Source organism: Hyperolius riggenbachi, chromosome 12, assembly GCF_040937935.1.
Source record: "Hyperolius riggenbachi isolate aHypRig1 chromosome 12, aHypRig1.pri, whole genome shotgun sequence".
Taxonomy (NCBI): domain Eukaryota; kingdom Metazoa; phylum Chordata; class Amphibia; order Anura; family Hyperoliidae; genus Hyperolius; species Hyperolius riggenbachi.
This window is the reverse complement of record NC_090657.1, coordinates 215,655,641-215,679,455: the sequence shown is the minus strand read 5'-3', so window position 1 is coordinate 215,679,455 and position 23,815 is coordinate 215,655,641. Positions and strand designations below refer to the sequence as shown.

General features: G+C 49.5%; 1 protein-coding gene across 1 annotated transcript in view; it reads right to left on the bottom strand.

Annotated features, from left to right (window-relative positions):
* LOC137542290 (tubulin-specific chaperone D-like) overlaps nucleotides 1-23,815 on the bottom strand; it is a 343,085-nt gene that overhangs the window by 129,562 nt on the left and 189,708 nt on the right. Inside the window, exon 15 of the mRNA XM_068264095.1 lies at nucleotides 21,535-21,691. Coding sequence (XP_068120196.1) covers nucleotides 21,535-21,691 — 157 coding nt within the window. The remainder of the gene's footprint in view (nucleotides 1-21,534; nucleotides 21,692-23,815) is intronic.

Below are 23,815 nucleotides of genomic sequence, written 5' to 3'. Positions count from 1 at the left end.
AGCTCTGAGCAGTGACATCCCGTGCAGCACTCTGTAGCACACAGGACGTAGCTCTGAGCAGTGACCCCACGTGCAGCACTCTGTAGCACACAGGACATAGCTCTGAGCAGTGACACCCTCCCCGCACAGCGCTCTGTAGCACACAGGACGTAGCTCTGAGCAGTGACACCCCGCACAGCGCTCTGTAGCACACAGGATATAGCTCTGAGCAGCGACACCCCGTGCAGCGCTCTGTAGTTAGCACACAGGACATAGCTCTGAGCAGTCACACCCCGTTCAGCGCTCTGTAGCACACAGGACATAGCTCTTTAGCAGTGACACCCCGTGCAGCGCTCTGTAGCACACAGGACGTAGCTCTGAGCAGTGACACCCCGTGCAGCGCTCTGTAGCACACAGGACGTAGCTCTGAGCAGTGACAACCCATGCAGCGCTCTGTAGCACACAGGATATAGCTCTGAGCAGTGACACCCTGTGCAGCGCTCTGTAGCACACAGGACGTAGCTCTGAGCAGTGACACCCCGTGCAGCGCTCTGTAGCACACAGGACATAGCTCTGAGCAGTGACACCCTGTGCAGCGCTCTGTAGCACACAGGACGTAGCTCTGAGCAGTAACCTTCCGCGCAGCGCTCTGTAGCACACAGGACGTAGCTCTGAGCAGTGACATCCTATGCAGCGCTCCATAGCACACAGGACATATCTCTCAGCAGTGACATCCCGTGCAGCGCTCTGTAGCACACAGGACATAGCTCTGAGCAGTGACATTCCGTGCAGCGCTCTGTAGCACACAGGACGTAGCTCTGAGCAGTGACATCCCGCGCAGCGCTCTGTAGCACACAGGACGTAGCTTTGAGCAGTGACCCCCGTGCAGCGCTCTGTAGCACACAGGACGTAGTTCTGAGCAGTGACACCCCACCCGCGCAGCGCTCTGTAGCGCACAGGATATAGCTCTGAGCAGTGACACCCCGTGCAGTGGTCTGTAGCACACAGGACGTACCTCTGAGCAGTGACACCCTGCACATCGCTCTGTAGCACACAGGACATAGCTCTGAGCAGGGCCCCCCTGCACAGCGCTCTGTAGTGCACAGGACATAGCTCTGAGCAGTGACACCCCATGCAGCGCTCTGTAGCACACAGGACATACAGTGGTGTGAAAAACTATTTGCCCCCTTCCTGATTTCTTATTCTTTTGCATGTTTGTCACACAATTGTTTCTGCTCATCAAAAACCGTTAACTATTAGTCAAAGATAACATAATTGAACACAAAATGCAGTTTTAAATGATGGTTTTTATTATTTAGTGAGAAAAAAACCTCAAAACCTACATGGCCCTGCGTGAAAAAGAAATTGCCCCCTGAACCTAATAACTGGTTGGGCCACCCTTAGCAGCAATAACTGCAATCAAGCGTTTGCGATAACTTGCAATGAGTCTTTTACAGCGCTCTGGAGGAATTTTGGCCCACTCATCTTTGCAGAATTGTTGTAATTCAGCTTTATTTGAGGGTTTTCTAGCATGGACCGCCTTTTTAAGGTCATGCCACAACATCTCAATAGGATTCAGGTCAGGACTTTGACTAGGCCACTCCAAAGTCTTCATTTTGTTTTTCTTCAGCCATTCAGAGGTGGATTTGCTGGTGTCTTTTGGGTCATTGTCCTGCTGCAGCACCCAAGATCACTTCAGCTTGAGTTGACAAACAGATGGCCGGACATTCTCCTTCAGGATTTTTTGGTACACAGTAGAATTCATGGTTCCATCTATCACAGCAAGCCTTCCAGGTCCTGAAGCAGCAAAACAACCCCAGACCATCACACTACCACCACCATATTTTACTGTTGGTATGATGTTCTTTTGCTGAAATGCTGTGTTACTTCTATGCCAGATGCAACGGGACAGGCACCTTCCAAAAAGTTCAACTTTTGTCTCGTCGGTCCACAAGGTATTTTCCCAAAAGTCTTGGCAATCATTGAAATGTTTTTTAGCAAAATTAAGACGAGCCTTTGTTCTTTTTGCTTAAAAGTGGTTTGCACCTTGGATATCTGCTGTGCAGCCCGTTTTTGCCCAGTCTCTTTCTTATGGTGGAGTTGTGAACACTGACCTTAATTGAGGCAAGTGAGGCCTGCAGTTCTTTAGATGTTGTCCTGGGGTCTTTTGTGGCCTCTCGGATGAGTTTTCTCTGCACTCTTGGGGTAATTTTGGTCGGCCGGCCACTCCTGGGAAGGTTTATCACTGTTCCATGTTTTTGCCATTTGTGGATAATGGCTCTCACTGTGGTTCGCTGGAGTCCCAAAGCTTTAGAAATGGTTTTATAACATTTACCAGACTGATGGATCTCAATTACAGTACTTTTGTTCTCATTTGTTCCTGAATTTCTTTGGATCTTGGCATGATGTCTAGCTTTTGAGGTGCTTTTGGTCTACTTCTTTGTGTCAGATAGCTCCCATTTAAGTGATTTCTTGATTGAAACAGGTGTGGCAGTAATCAGGCCTGGGGGTGACTACAGAAATTGAACTCAGGTGTGATAAACTACAGTTAAGTTATTTTTTAACAAGGGGGGCAATCACTTTTTCACACAGGGCCATGTAGATTTGGAGTTTTTTTTTCTCACTAAATAATAAAAACCATCATTTAAAACTGCATTTTGTGTTCAATTATGTTATCTTTAACTAATGGTTAATGGTTTTTGATGAGCAGAAAGATTTAATTGTGACAAACATGCAAAAGAATAAGAAACCAGGAAGGGGGCAAATAGTTTTTCACACCACTGTAGCTCTGAGCAGTGACACCCCATGCAGCGCTCTGTAGCACACGGGACATAGCTCTGAGCAGTGACATCCCGTGCAGCGCTCTGTAGCACACAGGACACAGCTCTGAGCAGTGACACCCTGTGCAGCGCTCTGTAGCACACAGGACATAGCTCTGAGCAGTGACATCCCGTGCAGCGCTCTGTAGCACACAGGACATGGCTCTGAGCAGTGACACCCCATGCAGTGCTCTGTAGCACACAGGATATAGCTCTGAGCAGTGACACCCCCCCCCCCCCCACGCGCAGCGCTCTGTAGCGCACAGGCTACAGCTATCAGCAGTGACACCCCGTGCAGTGCTCTGTAGCACACAGGACAGTTTTGAGCAGTGACACCTCGTGCAGCGCTCTGTAGCACACAGGATATAGCTCTGAACAGCGACACCCCGTGCAGCGCTCTTGTAGCACACAGGACATAGTTTTGAACAGTGACACCCCGTTCAGCGCTCTGTAGCACACAGGACATAGCTCTTTAGCAGTGACAACCCGTGCAGCGCTCGGTAGCACACAGGACGTAGCTCTGATCAGTGACACCCCGTGCAGCGCTCTATAGCACACAGGACATAGCTCTGAGCAGTGACACCCTGTGCAGCCCTCTGTAGCACACAGGTTATAGCTCTGAGCAGTGGCACCCTGTGCAGCGTTCTGTAGCACACAGAACGTAGCTCTTAGCAGTAACCCTCCGCGCAGCGCTCTGTAGCACACAGGATATAGCTCTGAGCAGTGACATCCCGTGCAGTGCTCCGAAGCACACAGGACATAGCTCTGAGCAGTGACATCCCGTGCAGCGCTCTGTAGCACACAGGACGTAGCTCTGAGCAGTGACATCCCGTGCAGCGCTCTGTAGCACACAGGACATAGCTCTGAGCAGTGACACCCCGTGCAGTGCTCTGTAGCACACAGGACGTACCTCTGAGCAGTGACACTCCGCACATCGCTCTGTAGCACACAGGACATAGCTCTGAGCAGTGACACCAGACGCAGCGCTCTGTAGCACACAAGACATAGCTCTGAGCAGTGACACCCCGTGCAGCGCTCTGTAGCACACAGGACATAGCTCTGAGCAGTGACATCCCGTGCAGTGCTCTGTAGCACACAGGACATAGCTCTGAGCAGTGACACCCCGTGCAGCGCTCTGTAGCACACAGGACATAGCTCTGAGCAGTGACACCCCGTGCAGCGCTCTGTAGCACACAAGACATAGCTCTGAGCAGTGACACCCCGTGCAGCCCTCTGTAGCACACAGGACATAGCTCTGAGCAGAGACACCCCGTGCAGTGCGCTGTAGCACACAGGACATAGCTCTGAGCAGTGACATCCCGTGCAGCGCTCTGTAGCACACAGGACGTAGCTCTGAGCAGTGCCATCCCGTGCAGCACTCTGTAGCACACAGGACGTAGCTCTGAGCAGTGACACCAGACGCAGCGCTCTGTAGCACACAAGACATAGCTCTGAGCAGTGACACCCCGTGCAGCGCTCTGTAGCACACAGGACATAGCTCTGAGCAGTGACATCCCGTGCAGTGCTCTGTAGCACACAGGACATAGCTCTGAGCAGTGACACCCCGTGCAGCGCTCTGTAGCACACAGGACATAGCTCTGAGCAGTGACACCCCGTGCAGCGCTCTGTAGCACACAAGACATAGCTCTGAGCAGTGACACCCCGTGCAGCCCTCTGTAGCACACAGGACATAGCTCTGAGCAGAGACACCCCGTGCAGTGCGCTGTAGCACACAGGACATAGCTCTGAGCAGTGACATCCCGTGCAGCGCTCTGTAGCACACAGGACGTAGCTCTGAGCAGTGCCATCCCGTGCAGCACTCTGTAGCACACAGGACGTAGCTCTGAGCAGTGACCCCCCCGTGCAGCGCTCTGTAGCACACAGGACATAGCTCTGAGCAGTGACACCCCGTGCAGTGCTCTGTAGCACACAGGATATAGCTCTGAGCAGTGACACCCACCCCCCCCCCCGCACGTGCAGCGCTCTGTAGCGCACAGGGTATAGCTCTGAGCAGTGACACCCTGTGCAGTGCTCTGTAGCACACAGGACAAAGCTCTCAGCAGTGACACCCCGTGCAGCGCTCTGTAGCACACAGGACGTACCTCTGAGCAGTGACACCCCACACATCGCTCTGTAGCACACAGGACATAGCTCTGAGCAGTGACACAAGACGGAGCGCTCTGTAGCACACAGGACATAGCTCTGAGCAGTGACACCATGCACAGCGCTCTGTAGCACACAGGACATAGCTCTGAGCAGTGACACCCCATGCAGCGCTCTGTAGCACACAGGACATAGCTCTGAGCAGTGACACCCCGTGCAGTGCTCTGTAGCACACAGGATATAGCTCTGAGCAGTGACCCCCCGTGCAGTGCTCTGTAGCACACAGGACATAGCTCTGAGCAGTGACACCCCGTGCAGCGCTCTGTAGCACACAGGACATAGCTCTGAGCATTGACACCCCGTGCAGCCCTCTGTAGCACACAGGACATAGCTCTGAGCAGTGACATCCCGTGCAGCCCTCTGTAGCACACAGGACATAGTTCTGAGCAGTGACATCCTGTGCAGCCCTCTGTAGCACACAGGACATAGCTCTGAGCAGTGACATCCCGCGCAGCCCTCTGTAGCACACAGGACATAGTTCTGAGCAGTGACATCCCGTGCAGCGCTCTGTAGCACACAGGACACAGCTCTGAGCAGTGACACCCCGTGCAGCCCTCTGTAGCACACAGGGCATAGTTCTGAGCAGTGACACCCCATGCAGCGCTCTGTAGCACACAGGACATAGCTCTGAGCAGTGACATCCCGCGCAGCGCTCTGTAGCACACAGGACATAGTTCTGAGCAGTTGATCTTGTGTTCAGGAAGAAAAAAGAGAGAGGACATCCGGGCACCTTCCGTCCTTCGTTTTATTGCCAAAATGTACATCCATTCGGGTAACATACCACAGGTGTGTTCAACTGGTGGCTTAGTTAGGTGGTGGTGAGTGGGAGGTGGGGTTGCCGGGCATCAGTTGGGGCTTGCGACGGCCGTTTCGCGTCTTGCTAGACGCTTGGTCACGCTGTGCTCCAGTAACTGGGGCAACTTCCAAGCTTCCGGTATATGCGGCGGTAAAACCCGCCTCTTCCGGAAGTTAAGAGTGCCCATACGTGAAGACCAATGGGAGAGGGCGCTGAGAGCCGGATGTCTATCCCAGGGCGGAAAAAACTACAGTTCCCATGATTCAATGTGGGTGGAGGGCTAGGAGTTGGCGGTATGTCTCCGCCTCTCACATTATCACCAATAGCAGTCAGCTAAAACGCCGCTGCCTCCATCCAATTGGGAAGACTTAGCGAACAAGAAACCAAGCTTTTCTGGACAGTCACCACTTTAAAAAGATACAAGGAAGACGGTTACGTAGCCAGGGGGTTTAGACGGTATTGGGAACCTTCCGAATACCGTGAGGACAAACAATTTGTAGAAGACTGGACAGAAGCACATTTAGATCTTGCCAAAAGATTGCAAAATATAGTTTTGGCACGCACCACCCTGGAGTACAACAAGGTATCAACTGACCTTGGTGACACCAAACACAAATACCAGATTTCAGTTTCTAAAGAAAAGTTTGAATCAGTGACCTCCAAAATTGAAGACAGAATATCTAAAATCCAAAACGAAATTAAAACAAGGAAGCTGAAAAAATTCCTCCGTGACAAGGAGGATTTTGAAAAAGGCAGGATCTTCAATTGGAACCCAATTTCCCTTCCCAGAAATCCAAGGGGCCGAGGTTATTGGACCACTGATTCGAGCACTGACAGTGACCCAGACCAGGGGAAACAACCGAGAAAGCCCTTAAAGAGAAAACCCAAGAAGAATCCTAAAACCCCTAAGAAGGAAGAGAAGGAGGGCCCATCCGTTCCATCATGTGTAGGAGCAGTGAACCCTTTGGATCTAGAATTCGACGAGGAAGGGGAAGCACGCGGAGGAAGCTCCTCAAAGACAGTACATTGGGAGGGGATCAAAGATGTCAAACAACTAAAGAAGAAGCGGAAAGCCACTGCCTAATGGATGATAAACAACAAGATACCCTACAAGTAGTGAACATCTCAGGGGAATCCATCCCACAGGCCTGTATATCCCTTTTAAGCCGAGGACTTAACTTTTGCCCAACACAGGATTTCGATATAGTGGCCTTTACTGTTGACCTCTACAAATCAGTACGCAGACTGGTTATTTGTCAGAGGTTTGGCAAACCGGACGATGAGACTCAAAACCCAGAGAGCATAGTATCGTCTAATTTGAATAAACACCCTATGACAACAACCAATGAGGCAGGTGTGCCGGGCATTATCCCAGAAGCCACCGCTCAGGTAGTGGAGGGTGATTCACAATATTTTCCTCAAATGACACGGGGACCAGCCACTAGCAATCCGGACTCAGATCCAATATTGCAGTGGGATCCCACGGATGAGGAGATAGAGATCCTATTGACAGAACTCTGGGAGGAGGGGGGGGAGAATGGATTGGCCTAATATTGCAACTATGGAAAGACTTGCACTGGGGGAAACTCAAACCTTCAGAGCATGTAGATCTGTACAACCCTTCCCAGTGAGCCCAGGGTCCAGTTTGGACCACTTTTTTGATGCTGTTTTGAGGGATATAAAATCCCAAATCTATGAACAAGCCACCCCCAATTTGAGTAATCGAGAGAAAAAGGCACTGGATTGGTTGAGGAAAAATGATAAGTTGATCATAAGGAGTGCGGACAAGGGTGGTAACTTAGTCATAATGTCTGTTCAACAGTACAAAATGGAAGCCGAAAGGCAACTTAATGACAGGAGCACCTATTGTCCGCTTCCCTGTGACCCAACCAACCATTATCAGACGGGCCTTAAAACCCTGCTGAATGAGGGGGCCGTAAGGGGGTTCTTGCCTAAAAAATTGGCGGGGGACCTCGTTCCGGCTTTCCCTAGACGACCAGTGTGGTACCACATCCCCAAATTACATAAATCTATGACCGCACCGCCGGGACGTCCCATAGTCTCTGGCTGTGGGTCTCTCACAGAGAGATTGTCCAGGTACCTGGACCATCTCCTGCGCCCCCTACTTGCTGGTGTGCCCTCCTATCTGAGGGACACCTTGGAGGTTTTGCAGGAGGTGGAGCGCGCCACTTGGGTCCCGGGAGACAGACTGGCCACGATTGATGTGGTCAGTCTGTACAGCAGGATTCCCCAAGACCTGGGGGTACAGGCTGTCAGAAAGTTTTTAGAACGGACCAGTAAGGATGAGAAATTTATTGAATTCATATGTGAGTGTCTGCATTTCGTACTAACGCATAATGCTTTCATGTTTGATGGCCGTTGGTACCAGCAGGTCGCGGGGACAGCTATGGGGACCCCAGTGGCGTGCTCCTTTGCGAACCTTTTTCTGGGGGCGTGGGAGGAGTCTGCTGTGCACTCGGACTCTAATCCTTTCCGGAGGCGCATCAGACGGTGGTCCAGGTACGTGGACGACGTCCTGGTGGTGTGGTCTGGCACGGAAATAGAATTTGGACAATTTGTCGACTATTTAAATGTCAACCAAATTAATATGCAATTCACTTCGGAGATGATTGGAGAGGAAGTGGTGTTTCTCGATTTGAGACTCAAGATAGTGGATGGCCAATTGATTAGTGAGGGATTTCGTAAGCCGACCGCGACTAATTCCGTCCTCCATGCAGAAAGCTTCCACCCCAAACATGTAGTGGATGCGATCCCCTATGGCCAATATCTACGCCTCAGGAGGAACAATCAGTCGCGTACATCTTTCGAAAAACAGGCGTCAGAATTAACTGCCAGATTTGTCAAGAGGGGCTATAACCCACAGCTCTTGATAAAAGCTAGAGGACGGGCCGCTGAGAAAGAGAGCAACTTTGTTGAAAGGTAGAACCATACGAGGAGAAAGGGACAAAAGAATGACCTTCACTTTTGATTACAACCCAATGGCCAATAGAATCAGAGAGAGTATTTTTAAACATTGGGGAGTGGTTCAACAGGATCCGGAGCTGATGGGAAAGCTAAAGGGACCCCCTAGAGTGGCGTTCAGAAGAGCCCCTACTTTAGGTACTTTCCTGACCAAAAGCGAATTTGTATCGCCTAGGCAAACTAACTGGTTAGACCAACACGCCACTAGAGGCAACTTTAGATGTGGATATTGTAAATGGTGCCCCAAAATGCTCACACAGAAAGTTATTGTGGTGGGAGGAGTGGAGTTTCGCATAAAGGGACTGTATACTTGTCAGACTGATCACGTGGTCTATGTGTTATTTTGTCCCTGTAAAAGATACTATATAGGACAAACCACTAGACCGGTGAAAAGACGTATTGGTGAACATATAAGTGTCATTAAGGCTGGGAAGAGTTGTACCAGATTGGTGACTCACATGAAAGAGTCCCATGGAGGAATGAGCCATGGCTTGAAATTTGCTATCTTGGAGAAGGTTGAAGCCCCCAGAAGGGGGGGGGATAGGGAGAAGTTACTCCTCAGAAGGGAAACATGCATAATCTTACGTACTGAAGCCATGGGACCAGCAGGTCTAAATGACAAAATAGAATTGGCCTGCATGCTAGATCCCTAACTGTGCCTTTGTAATAATCCGGTCAGATTTGGCTATTCTTTGACATTAGAGATATATGTCTTTGTTGATATTTGCATGAGCAGTTAATTTACAATGAAGGTGTTGGTGCGTGGGAATTGGGGATCCCTGGAGGGGTGATACCTAAACGTTCCCTTATTTCCCCGCCCATTCCTTAGATATAACTGCTTCTGCCCTTAGAGTCTTCCAGTATTGAAGATATAGGTTTAATAGTGGTGGGCTGTAGCTTAATTGCTTGGTTGGCTGCAGCTAGGTCTTAATTCCCTAGGTCTTGTGTGTTTTTAAACGTGTGTGCTTTTCACAACACAATGGTGTTCACGATCACTTAACACACAATAAGAGAGAGGTGCTGATCCGGATGCCTTACCCCCAGGAGTGGATAATGGTGCTATGCACAATCAATTTTATGTATATACTGCTAAAATGTACGCAGAATGGATTATTAGGACTATCACTGATTGGATGGAGGCAGCGGCGTTTTAGCTGACTGCTATTGGTGATAATGTGAGAGGCGGAGACATACCGCCAACTCCTAGCCCTCCACCCACATTGAATCATGGGAACTGTAGTTTTTTCCGCCCTGGGATAGACATCCGGCTCTCAGCGCCCTCTCCCATTGGTCTTCACGTATGGGCACTCTTAACTTCCGGAAGAGGCGGGTTTTACCGCCGCATATACCGGAAGCTTGGAAGTTGCCCCAGTTACTGGAGCACAGCGTGACCAAGCGTCTAGCAAGACGCGAAACGGCCGTCGCAAGCCCCAACTGATGCCCGGCAACCCCACCTCCCACTCACCACCACCTAACTAAGCCACCAGTTGAACACACCTGTGGTATGTTACCCGAATGGATGTACATTTTGGCAATAAAACGAAGGACGGAAGGTGCCCGGATGTCCTCTCTCTTTTTTCTTCCTGAACACAAGATCAATTGTTTCTTTTTTCAATATGCTGATCCGATGTGCACACGTCTGAGCCTATAGCAACATCAGAGGGATATCGGAGGAAAGGTGAGAGTAACGTTCATTTGCCTGTTTACCACGACGCAATTTTGAATCTGCACAACAAGGGAGTGCCACTCTATACATACTATATCTACATATATGAATAGTTCTGAGCAGTGACACCCCGTGCAGTGCTCTGTAGCACACAGGACATAGCTCTGAGCAGTGACATCCCGCGCAGCCCTCTGTAGCACACAGGACATAGTTCTGAGCAGTGACACCCCGTGCAGTGCTCTGTAGCACACAGGACATAGCTCTGAGCAGTGACATCCCGCGCAGCGCTCTGTAGCACACAGGACATAGCTCTGAGCAGTGACATCCCGTGCAGCGCTCTGTAGCACACAGGACATAGCTCTGAGCAGTGACACCCCGTGCAGCACTCTGTAGCACACAGGACGTAGCTCTGAGCAGTGACATCCCGTGCAGCGATCTGTAGCACACAGGACATAGCTCTGAGCAGTGACCCCCCGTGCAGTGCTCTGTAGCACACAGGACACAGCTCTGAACAGGGACACCCGTGCAGCCCTCTGTAGCACACAGGACATAGTTCTGAGCAGTGACACCCCGTGCAGCGCTCTGTAGCACACAGGACATAGCTCTGAGCAGTGACAACACCTGCAGTGCTCTGTAGCACACAGGTCATAGCTCTGAGCAGTGACATCCCGTGCAGCGCTCTGTAGCACACAGGACGTAGGTCTGAGCAGTGACCCCCCCGTGCAGTGCTCTGTAGCACACAGGACATAGCTCTGAGCAGTGACCCCCCCGTGCAGTGCTCTGTAGCACACAGGACATAGCTCTGAGCAGTGACACCCCGTGCAGCCCTCTGTAGCACACAGGACATAGCTCTGAGCAGGGACACCCCGTGCAGCGCGCTGTAGCACACAGGACATAGCTCTAAGCAGTGACATCCCGTGCAGCACTCTGTAGCACACAGGACGTAGCTCTGAGCAGTGACCCCCCGTGCAGCGCTCTGTAGCACACAGGATATAGCTCTGAGCAGTGACACCCTCCCCGCACAGCGCTCTGTAGCGCACAGGACGTAGCTCTCACCAGTGACACCCCGTGCAACGCTCTGTAGCACACAGGACGTACCTCTGAGCAGTGACACCCCGCACATCGTTCTGTAGCACACAGGACATAGCTCTGAGCAGTGACACCAGACGCAGCGCTCTGTAGCACACAGGACATAGCTCTGAGCAGTGACACCAGAAGCAGCGCTCTGTAGCACACAGGACATAGCTCTGAGCAGTGACACCAGACGCAGCACTCTGTAGCACACAGGATGTAACTCTGAGCAGTGACACCCGGTGCAGCGCTCTGTAGCACACAGGACATAGCTCTGAGCACAGCCTCCCGTCTGCAGACTCTGCAGATCGGTGCTGCCCTGCAGACACGACTCTCGGGCTCCACCACACCCAACTCACCACAAACAGCACCCGAGGGAAGACGAAACTGCTCTGCCTTCCCAGACTGCACGCACCGTTTCCACTGTGTCAGGAGAGATTAATCCTTATTCAGCGCTTTATATGGCTGCCGGAGTTCTTGTGAAACCTGTCGCCACTTTATTAGACTATCAACTCCGTGCCTGGCCCTCCGAACAGCGATTCATCATTCTAATCAAATTATTCACTACAGCCAACAAAGCACAGACATTGCATGCCTCACTGATTTCACCTATGCAGCATGCTGATTATCTGCAAGTGTCAGTGCATCATTATCCTGGGGCCCCCAGTGTCAGTGCGTCATTATCCTGGGACCCCCAGTGTCAGTGCGTCATTATCCTGGGACCCCCAGTGTCAGTGCGTCATTATCCTGGGACCCCCAGTGTCAGTGCGTCATTATCCTGGGACCCCCAGTGTCAGTGTGTCATTATCCTGGGACCCCCAGTGTCAGTGTGTCATTATCCTGGGACTTGAGGGGTGAAATAAGATAACCTGAGCTCCACCTCTGGAGCCCCTGATAGGTGGGAGAAGAGTACAGGAGGCTGAGTTCTGCCACTGGAGCCCCGGAGAGGTGAGAGAAGAGGACAGGAGGCTGAGCTTCACCACTGGAGCCGCTGAGAGGTGGGAGAAGATAACATAAGGCTGAGCTCTGTCACTGGAGCCGCTGATAGGTGGGAGAAGAGGAAAGGAGGCTGAGCTCCACCACTGGAGCCGCTGAGAGGTGGGAGAAGAGGACAGGAGGCGGAGCTCCACCACTGGAGCCGCTGATAGGTGGGAGAAGAGGACAGGAGGCTGAGCTCCACCACTGGTGCCCCTGATAAGTGGGAGAAGAGGACAGGATGTGGAGCTCCACCACTGGAGCCGCTGATAAGTGGGAGAAGAGGACAGGAGGCTGAGCTCCACCACTGGAGCCGCTGAGAGGTGGGAGAAGAGGATAGGAGGCTGAGCTCCACCACTGGAGCCGCTGATAAGTGGGAGAAGAGGACAGGAGGCTGAGCTCCACCACTGGAGCCGCTGAGAGGTGGTAGAAGATGACAGGAGGCTGAGCTCCACCACTGGAGCCCCTAATAGGTGGGAGAAGATGACAGGAGGCTGAGCTCCACCACTGGAGCCCCGGAGAGGTGGGAGAAGAGGACAGGAGGCTGAGCTCCACCACTGGTGCCCCTGATAAGTGGGAGAAGAGGACAGGAGGCTGAGCTCCACCACTGGAGCCCGGAGAGGTGGGAGAAGAGGACAGGAGGCTGAGCTCCACCACTGGAGCCGCTGATAGGTGGGAGAAGAGGACAGGAGGCTGAGTTCCACCACTGGAGCCGCTGAGAGGTGGGAGAAGATGACAGGAGGCTGAGCTCCACCACTGGAGCCCTTAATAGGTGGGAGAAGAGGACAGGAGGCTGAGCTCCACCACTGGAGCCCCTGATAAGTGGGAGAAGAGGACAAGAGGCTGAGCTCCACCACTGGAGCCGCTGATAGGTGGGAGAAGAGGACAGGAGGCTGAGTTCCACCACTGGAGCCGCTGAGAGGTGGGAGAAGATGACAGGAGGCTGAGCTCCACCACTGGAGCCCTTAATAGGTGGGAGAAGAGGACAGAAGGCTGAGCTCCACCACTGGAGCCCCTGAGAAGTGGGAGAAGAGGACAGGAGGCTGAGCTCCACCACTGGTGCCCCTGGTAAGTGGGAGAAGAGGACAGGAGGCTGAGTTCCACCACTGGAGCCGCTGAGAGGTGGGAGAAGATGACAGGAGGCTGAGCTCCACCACTGGAGCCCCGGAGAGGTGGGAGAAGAGGACAGGAGGCTGAGCACCACCACTGGAGCCCCGGAGAGGTGAGAGGAGAGAACAGGAGGCGGAGCTCCACCACTGGAGCCCCTGATAGGTGGGAGAAGATAACATAAGGCTGAGCTCCTCCACTGGAGCCGCTGAGAGGTGGGAGAAGATGACAGGAGGCAGAGCTCCACCACTGGAGCCCCTGATAGGTGGGAGAAGATAACATAAGGCTGAACTTTGTCACTGGAGCCCCAGAAAGGTGGGAGAAGAGGACAGGAGGCGGAGCTCCACCACTGGAGCCGCTGATAGGTGGGAGAAGATAACATAAGGCTGAGCTCTGTCACTGGAGTCCCAGAGAGGTGGGAGAAGAGGACAGGAGGCGGAGCTCCACCACTGGAGCCGCTGATAGGTGGGAGAAGATAACATAAGGCTGAGCTCTGTCACTGGAGCCCCAGAGAGGTGGGAGAAGCAAAAGTAGAGGCTGAGCTCTAGCATCGGAACCCCAGAGAAGTAGTCAAAAGCCCAGATGGATTAAGATGTAATGGGGCTCCAGTCAAGGTAGTAGATTTGGGGCCCTTTTCTGGTCCTTTTGGAAATCTGTAGTGAAGAGATGTATAAGGTGGTGGCAGTTGGGACCCCTTCACATCCTCTAGGCCCCAAGCACCTGCCTAGGTTGCCTGGTGGATGATCCTGCTCTGGTCAGGAGGTATCCAGTGTGCAGATATCTGCAGGTGTCAGGGAGGATAGAGATTAGCTCTTGTAGCTCTGACCTCGGGGTAATGAGAACACAGAATTCACAGAAGAATAGTCCAGAAGAGGAACACCAAATCCACAGCTACAGAACATCAGGTCTATCTAATGTGCAGCAGCAGAGAGCTAAGCCAACAGCAGCACTTTCCTCCCCGAGTTTGTGTCTAAACAGAGTGAACAGTCACCCCAGGCTAGGGTACGGCCACCCGTCTATTATTTTGTGGTTCGCCTTACATATTATTTTGTCAATAGGTTATTTTCCCCTCCCACGCATGGGTTTGGATCTTGGATACACTGAGGATGGTTAACATTAACTTCAGAACTGGTTCTGCAGAGCCAGCCTGAGCCAAGACACCTCCAGTAGCCCAAAACATGTGCCCTGCCGACGACATAGCTAAACCTGCTATCCCTCAGCGGCTCAGGGGTTACCAGTCTCACCTTGCAGCAATGGCCAGGCACTATCTGCACAGAGCAGGCAGATTATCGGTATCTGTGTGGGTTTCCTGCAGGCACTCATGTTTCCTCACACATACCAGATCCGTACAGGTAGTTTCATTGTCATTCCCAAAAATGGGCCTCTTAGTGCTCTTTTCCACTATGAAATGCGATCGCGATCGCAATAGCGTTTCAATTTCCACCATGCGATTGCGATTGAGCTACTATACTCATTATAGTACAGCTCAATCGCATACAAAACGCGGCAGGACGATTGCGATTTGACCTAAATCGCATCGCAATCGGATCGCACTAATGGAAATTGCTGCTGCATGTTCCATTAGTTTAATGTACCTTGCGATCAGAATCAAATCGCAAATAGCAGGCTAGTGGAAAAAGGGCCTGTAGACTGTAGTAAGCCAGAAGATTGCAGTGCTAAAAGAATAAATAAATAGGACAGACTATGACGACTATGGTAGGATTAGGTTGTGAGCTCCTCTGAGGACAGTCAGTGACATGACTCTGTACTCTGTAAAGTGATGCAGGAGATGTCAGCGCTATATAAATATATACTGTAATAATAATATGGTAGGACATTAGGCCACATATGGTAGGACATTAGGCCCCCACTTGGTAGGATTACTATATACCCCATGTTTGTTTCTTACTTTGTACAGCGCCACGGAATATGTTGGCGCTTTATAAATCAATAATAATAATAAAAATAATAATAAAGTGCAGCAGAAGATGTCAGTGCTATATAAATACATAATAATAATAATAATAATAATGATATGGTAGGACATTAGACTATGACTATGGTAGGAATCTAATTCTTACCACAGGAATAGTCTAATGTGAGCTCCTCTGAGGACAGTCAGTGACAGGACTATGTACTCTGTAAAGTGCTGCAGAAGATGTCAGTGCTATATAAATACATAATAATATGGTAGGACATCACTATAATAGGAATTAGATTGTGAGCTCATTTGAGGACAGTCAGTGACATGGCTATGTACTCTGTAAAGTGCTGCAGGAGATGTCAGTGCTATATACATGTATACTGTAGTAATAATAATAATAATATGGTAGGACATTAGACTATGACTATGGTCGGATTAGGATTGTGAGCTCCTCTGAGGACAGTCAGTGACATGACTATGCACTCTGTAAAGTGCTGCAGAAAATGTCAGTGCTATATAAACACATAATAATATGGTGAGATATTAGACTATGACTGTGGTATGTATTAGATTGAGGACAGTCTGTAAAATGGCTATGTACTCCAAAGTGCTTCAACTGTTCACCTCCTACTCCTTGTATAATGCAGCACAGGGAGGGGTGATATTGCACACTACACCTCCAGACAGATTTCCATACAACTCCACACACCCTATAGGATCAACACAAGCACCACTTCCTTCAGGGACCGATTCACCGGATCAGCGGACCCGTCGTTGCATTTGGTAGTGCGTGTTTACGCACCCAAACTAACTATACAAATATTTACAATTGTAAAAGACACAGGAGTACCAATCACAATATATGTGCAATGTACAGGATCACGGTACACTAATATACAGCATACAGGAGTGGATTAATCTTATCAGCATACAGGAGGCAAATCAGACAGGCGAGAGTCAAACCAGGAAATCGGATAATAGTGATAGGCAAAGAGTAGTCAGGGTAGCAAAGATCAATACTGGGCATTCAAAGTAACAGGAACAAGAAGGAGCAAGGGACACAGAAGCAATGGCCAGAGTCACAGCGCTGCAAGCAACAAGCACAATGATCTAGCAATGTGCTGCTGGGCCTCGTTCAGACTACAGGTAGTCCCCGGTTTACAGACGCCCGACTTACAAATGACCCGCCAATACAAACGGCCCGATCCCATCGCGATGATGTCATTTCCGTGGGGGAAGATTGAAGAAGCAGTTTCAAACGTCCCGACTTAAGAATGGATTCAAGTTAAGAACAAATCTACAGTCCCTATCCCGTTCTTTAACCAGGGACTACCTGTATACGGGCTGCCGTGTGCATTTCTGCAGCGTGTATAGTGTGTGACACACAAGAATGGTACAAGGGCATGCACTGCCCTTCTACCGTTCCCATCATATGTGCTGCGCAGCAGTGCAATGCGCTATCACACTGCTGCAGGCATTTTTCAGGAATTGCAGCGCAGATTAGCACGTTGCATTCCGGTCGCACGGCCATCTCCGCTAAATGATGTGAATGAGCCCTAAGTGGACCTGAACTCTTGCACAGGAGAGAAGGAAAACAGAGAAATGCACTCTATGTGTGTTTAGAGAGTTTAGCCTGTCTAATTCCCCCTTATATGTGACTAATCAAAAACTGTAATTTGATTGTGTCAGCTGACTGACATGGCAGAGCAGCTAATTAGTAAACACAGGATGTCATCAATATGTCTGCTTCCATGAAAGTAGAAAGTAGACACACTGCAGATTTATTGCAGGATTTGCATCTGCTGTAATACATGTGTGTCTTTAAAGGTTATTATGCGGTTGCTTTTCTTTTAGAGGCAAGAGGAAGTTCTGAGTTCATGTCTGCTTTAAATATGTAGTATATTGGTCAGGTGACCATCTAGAAAGTCCTCAGAGTTCCATCTGCAGGTAAGTTGGGGAACTGCACAGTTTCCAGCAAGATTAGAGACATCTGCTTCTGGACAGCAGACCTCCAAACCAAGCTCATGTCGCACAGGTCGTGACACTGGCACCATGTTCGCTGTGGGTTTTTAATCTGACTTTAGCAGGGCAATAAATATGTAGTTATCTTCCAAAGTCACACTGCGATATAAAGCGAGCATCTGATGAGAACATTTAGGTCACCTCCAATGAGCACTGCATGGCTTCACAGATTGGGGCAAATGTAAGCAGAATGGAGGGCAAAGTGGGACTTCTGCCTGAGGCGAGTGCTGTTAAAACAGTGCAGGAGATTTGGGCACAGCCGCTGCCACCATAGGCCGTAACAGGAAGTACATCTGTAGCGGCGCTCAGTGAGTCATTTGGGAGGCATCAAAAGACGGAGCACAAATTACTGCAAAAACAGTGTAATTCAGCCGTCAGGAATAGCTGGAAGCCGAATTACATCATTCCCTACTACCGTGTTTTCCTGAAAGTAAGACACTGTCTCATATTAATTTTTGCTCCAAAATATGTGCTAGGGCTTATTTTCAGAGGATGCCTTATTTTGGGGGGGAAACACTGGTAGTTTTCCTATACAAAGTGTATTTACTACATGCCATGCTGAAACACAAGCAGCATGTACAGAGCTTGTGGTTTGCAGATATTGGCTCTCACTTATACAAGAAACTGATTCTGCTGACCATGTGGGTAAGGCCTGGTTTACATTAGCGTTCGCTGTCCGGATTCGCCTGATCGGATCCGGACCGTATACTGTACAAACGGAACATACGTTCCGCATAGCAATGCAAAGTCTATGCGGACGTTCACATGCGTCCCTTCCGTACAGAACAGAGCCGGATCGGATCCGGACACTTTTCCAACATGCGCTATTTTTCGGGTCCGGATCATCCGGCCCACGCACCCGGGCCGGATCCTGACCCGAACATGCGGCCATGCTGTGCAATGAGAAACTGATGTTTCTCATCACACTGGCAATAGGACCGGATGCTTCCAGCACCGGTCCTATGCCACGCCGGTATCCCCCATGCTTGCGGTGCCTTTCTGGCACTGCAATGCATCTAGTTCCGGCTACTTTATTGTAGCCTGAACTGATACATTCCGGATCCGCAACTGGTGGCAACTTGTGGCCACCGCAGAGACCCGTACGGTCTCTTTGCAGCCCCCGGACCCGGACCCCCGGACACTTGCGGACTCGAACCGCAAGTGTGAACGGGGCCTAAGAGCCTATTTCTTGCAGACAGAGAACTCTGTCAGGCTCCCCAGAGCTATGATAGGATAAGCTGTGTGTCCTGGGAAGAGGTGAAGTGCTGCTGATGCTTCTCAGGACAGATCAGGAGGGATGGCTCCAACAAAAACACAAATTGCCTGACACATATACAGGACGGTAGAACTCCTATTATACTGCTGCTCTCCTGTATCCAGGCTTTGTATTGGGCGTGATATGCTGGTGTAATGTGGGCTGCTGCTAGGGCTTACATTCGGGGGATGTCTTATACTTCAAGCATGCTAGGAATTCCTGCTAGGGCCTATTCTAAGGGGATGCCTTACTTTCGGGGAAACACTGTATCCACGGCAGACCTGGAGGGGGAATAGTAATTAGCGCTGACAGGACTTGAGCAGGAGCAGGGTACGCTGTATATCGGCTTTATCCTGCGACTTAACTTCCCGGCGGCTGATTCATAGGTAGGCTGCTGAGGTACTTTCAACCGGACTCTGCAGTAGAAATACCTTCTATGGGTGTAGTTCTTGGACAAAAGACTACCATGCAGCTTCAATGAAGGCAACCTCTGCAAATGGCTTTATTACCCCAGCCTGGGAAATGCCCCTACGGATGCAGCTGCCCCCCACCCCACGTTCCTGCGTACAGTGCTGAAGGCTCATCTGACTGCCGGTGTGAAACCTGTCCTCCTTGGATATCCAATGTTATCATGGGCACCTGTACCACGTGACACCAGTACTTGTAGTGACGTCACGTGTCTGTGTCACATGATACAGGTGCTTGCTGTGACATTAGATGAGGCCAGGGTATACGGGGTCATGACAGGGGAGCGTTTATTACTGCACACTGTCATGGGGGAAGGGGGGGTGCGACACATACACATGAGAGACACCAGCCGGGGTCCCTTGTTAGTCAGGAAATTGAACATTACTGCCGCACACTTGGTTGAGGCCGTGTAACGGATTTCATCTGGAAAAATCAAGCAAAAGACCGTTTGAGTGGCCATGTAGAGCCACCGATTCCCTTTCAGTTCGATAAACTTATCAGAATAGAGGGTTGATCAGTCCACAAAATAGTCTAATGCATGGGGGCACTTATACGTTAGTAGAGTGGAATCTGTGGGATTAGCATGACACTGGCATTAAAGGGACTCCGAGCAGTGCAGAAACTATGGAAAGATGCATATCATTTTAAATCTCTCTTTCTCCTCTTTCCAATGATATATAAACCGCCACCCTACGCCTTTTAGTTTTTTGCTATTTTCACGATTGAAATTGCCGCGGCCGCGATTTCAATCGCGAAAATAGAGAAAATTAAAAGGCATAGGGTGGCGATTTAGGTGTCGCCAGAAAGAGGAGAAAGAGAGCTTTAAAATGATATCCATCTTTCCATAGTTACTTGTATTACACAGGACGACACTTTCCCCAGTGTCAGCAGCTCCATTCAGCAGAAAAAGTCGCCCTGTGTAATACAATGTAACTATGGAAAGATGCATATAATTTTAAAGCTCTCTTTCTCCTCTTTCTGGCGACACCTAAATCGTCGCCCTACGCCTTTTAGTTTTCTCTATTTTCGCGATTGAAATCGCGGCCGTGGCAATTTCAATCGCGAAAATTGCAAAAACTGAAGGGCGTAGGGCGGCGGTTTATATATCATTGGAAAGAGGAGAAAGAGAGCTTTAAAATGATATGCATCTTTCCATAGTTTCTGCACTGCTCGGAGACCCTTTAAAGAGACACTGAAGCGAAAAAAATTATGATATAATGATTTGTATGTGTAGTACAGCTAAGAAATAAAACATCAGGAGCAGAGACATAAGTCTAATATTGTTTCCAGTACAGGAACAATTAAGAAACTCCAGTTGCAATCTATGCAAAAGAGCCATTGAGCTCCACGACTTTAAACCACTTGACGACCACAGTGTTAACCCCCCTTAACGACCAGCCTGTTTTTAGCTCAGCTGGGCTGTGCAGTTTCTTCAGCCTCCTGCACAGCCCAGCTATGGAGCCCAGCGATCGGACTCAACTCTTTTTTTTGTCCCTAAGGGGACATGCCGCAGGAGGGGTCCAATCGCTGTGGCCGGTTTTTTTTTCCTCAGCCTGTATAGGCTGCTTATCCCTTCCTCCCTCATCTGAATTGGAACAGGACGGCGATCCGTCCTGTTCCGCCTCTCATAGGCATCAGCCTATGAGAGGAATGCTATCCCCGGCCAATCAGAGGCTGGGGATCGCCGATCTTGTACAGCGTTGCCGGAGACCGCAGCGCTGTACAGTTGTAAACAAAGGGGATTTCTTTCCACTTTCGTTTACAAACAGCCTGCTAGCCGCGATCGGCGGCTAACAGGCTAATCGAAGAGATCCGCTCTGTGAACTGGCAGGGAACGATCGCGCATGCGCGCGGCCGTTCCCTGCCAAACTGCAGCTCCAGGACTTGACGCCAATTGGCGTTAGGCGGTCCTAGGGCTGCCGCCGTGGTCACACCCATTGGCGTGAGGCGGTCTTGAAGTAGTCAAACTCACAGAAAGCTCTGTCTTCTGAAGCTTATTATCTCAAGTGTCAGTAATTGTATTTTCTTTTTCTCTGCGGAGGACAGTTCAAACGTTCACTGGCATGCTCTGTAAAATCATTTAGAATGCTGAGTAGTGTGTAAACTGCAAATATTAGAGAATGATGCAATGTTATAAAAAAAAACACTATATAACTGAAAATAAAAATGAGCATATTTTCTTTGCTACTAATGTTCTAGTAATTATCTGCACTACGCAACCAATTAATTATATCATTTTTTTTTCAGCTTCAGTGTCTAACGAGCATGTATCAGTACACGTGACAGACTGCTGGAAAGGACACTTACCTGGCGATGTGATTGACAAATGGGTTGAGTTCGGAGGGTTCGTAGGCACGTGCAAAGGCCCAGCACACGTAGCAGGCGGCATCCCGCACAGCGGAACCCACACTGCAGGCACCGCGCCTCTCATCGTACACCAGCGCCTTCAGAACCACCGGAACCACTGCAGGGAACACAAATCACAACTTACAGCACAGTGTGTGACAAAACTGCACGAGTGCTACAATCACATAATGGTCTAATAATTATACTTCTACAGTTGTGCCATATTCTGACTGGGCAGTAAAGAGAACCCGAGGTGAGAGGGATATGGAGGCTGCCATATTTATTTCCTTTTAAGCAATACCAGTTGCCTGGCTGTCTTGCTGATCTTCTACCTCCAATACTTTTAGCCATAGACCCTGAACAAGCATGCAGCAGATCAGGTGTTTCTGACATTGTAAGATCTGAACAGATCAGCTGCATGCTCGTTTCTGGTGTTATTCACACACTACTGCAGCCAAATAGATTAGCAGGGCTGCCAGGCAGCTAGTATTGTTTAAAGGGAACTTAAACTGAGAAGGATACAGATTTTTCCTGTTAAAATCATACCAGTTGTCCGACTCTGAAAAATGTATTTATGCACTCCACAAAGTTTTGCAACGCGTTTCACGGGTGTGACCCCGCTTCATCAGGCAGTGAAGGAAGGAGTATACAGCAGATGTCGTCCAAGTCTAAGAAGAGGCGCTCTTCTTAGACTCGGACAGCATCTGCTGTATACTCCTTCCATCACTCCCTGATGAAGTGGGGTCACGCCAGTGAAACGCGTTGCAAAACTCTGTAAACATTGTGCACCCTAAATGACAACAGTTATTGCACCTCACTTTTAAATACCTTTTTTTGCCGTCGCTTGTGAATTGCTCTCTCAAAGACCACTAAAAACAGCTTTTGCTGCCACTTATGTCATACCGAAAGCCTGCCATCTGATAGTGTAGGTGGGCTTCTCCCCTGTCCACATGCAACTGCTTAAGTTGCAGGTAAGAAAAAGTCTGAGACTAGTTCACCTTTTTCAGATATATACTTTTCATGGTCCAACAATTGGATACATCATGTGTGAGAGCAGTGAGTGTGATGATGGAAGTGGCCAGATTGACACAGCCCACATCACTCTGCTAAAAAAAGAATAACTCTCTGTGGCCAGCTCTGCAAATACTGTTCTTCCCTGCTCAGTGTGTAAAAACTTATTTAAAGTGGTCCTGAACTCTTGCACAAGACAGAAGGAAAACAGAGAAATGCACCCTGTATGTATTTAGAGAGTTTAGCCTGTCTAATTCCCCCTCATGTGTGACTAATCACAACTGTAATTTGGTCTCTTCCGTGTCAACTGACTGCCATGGCAGATAAGCTCATTTGAAAGCACAGGATGTTAACAATATGCCTGCTTAAATGAAAGCAGGAAGTAGTAACACTGTAGAATTATTTAAGGATTTGTATCAGCTGTAAAAAAATGAAATGTTTTTCTTTGAAGGTTATAATGCTGTTGTGTATCTTATAGAGCAGAGAGGAAGTTCTAAGTTCCGGTCCGTCGTAACCCCCCCCCCCCCCCCCCCCTTCACCCCAGTGGTGTGAAAAACTATTTGCCCCCTTCCTGATTTCTTATTCTTTTGCATGTTTGTCACACTTAAATGTTTCTGCTCATCAAAAAACGTTAACCATTAGTCAGAGATAACATAATTGAACACAAAATGCAGTTTTAAATGATGGTTTTTATTATTTAGTGAGAAAAAAAACCTCCAAACCTACATGGCCCTGTGTGAAAAAGAAATTGCCCCCTGAACCTAATAACTGGTTGGGCCACCCTTAGCAGTAATAACTGCAATGAAGCGTTTGCGATAACTTGCAACAAGTCTTTTACAGCGCTCTGGAGGAATTTTGGCCCACTCATCTTTGCAGAATTGTTGTAATTCAGCTTTATTTGAGGGTTTTCTAGCATAAACTGCCTTTTTAAGGTCATGCCACAACATCTCAATAGGATTCAGGTCAGGGTTTTGACTAGGCCACTCCAAAGTCTTCATTTTGTTTTTCTTCAGCCATTCAGAGGTGGATTTGCTGGTGTCTTTTGGGTCATTGTCCTGCTGCAGCACCCAAGATCGCTTCAGCTTGAGTTGACAAACAGATGGCCAGACATTCTCCTTCAGGATTTTTTGGTAGACAGTAGAATTCATGGTTCCATCTATCACAGCAAGCCTTCCAGGTCCTGAAGCAGCAAAACAACCCCAGACCATCACACTACCACCACCATATTTTA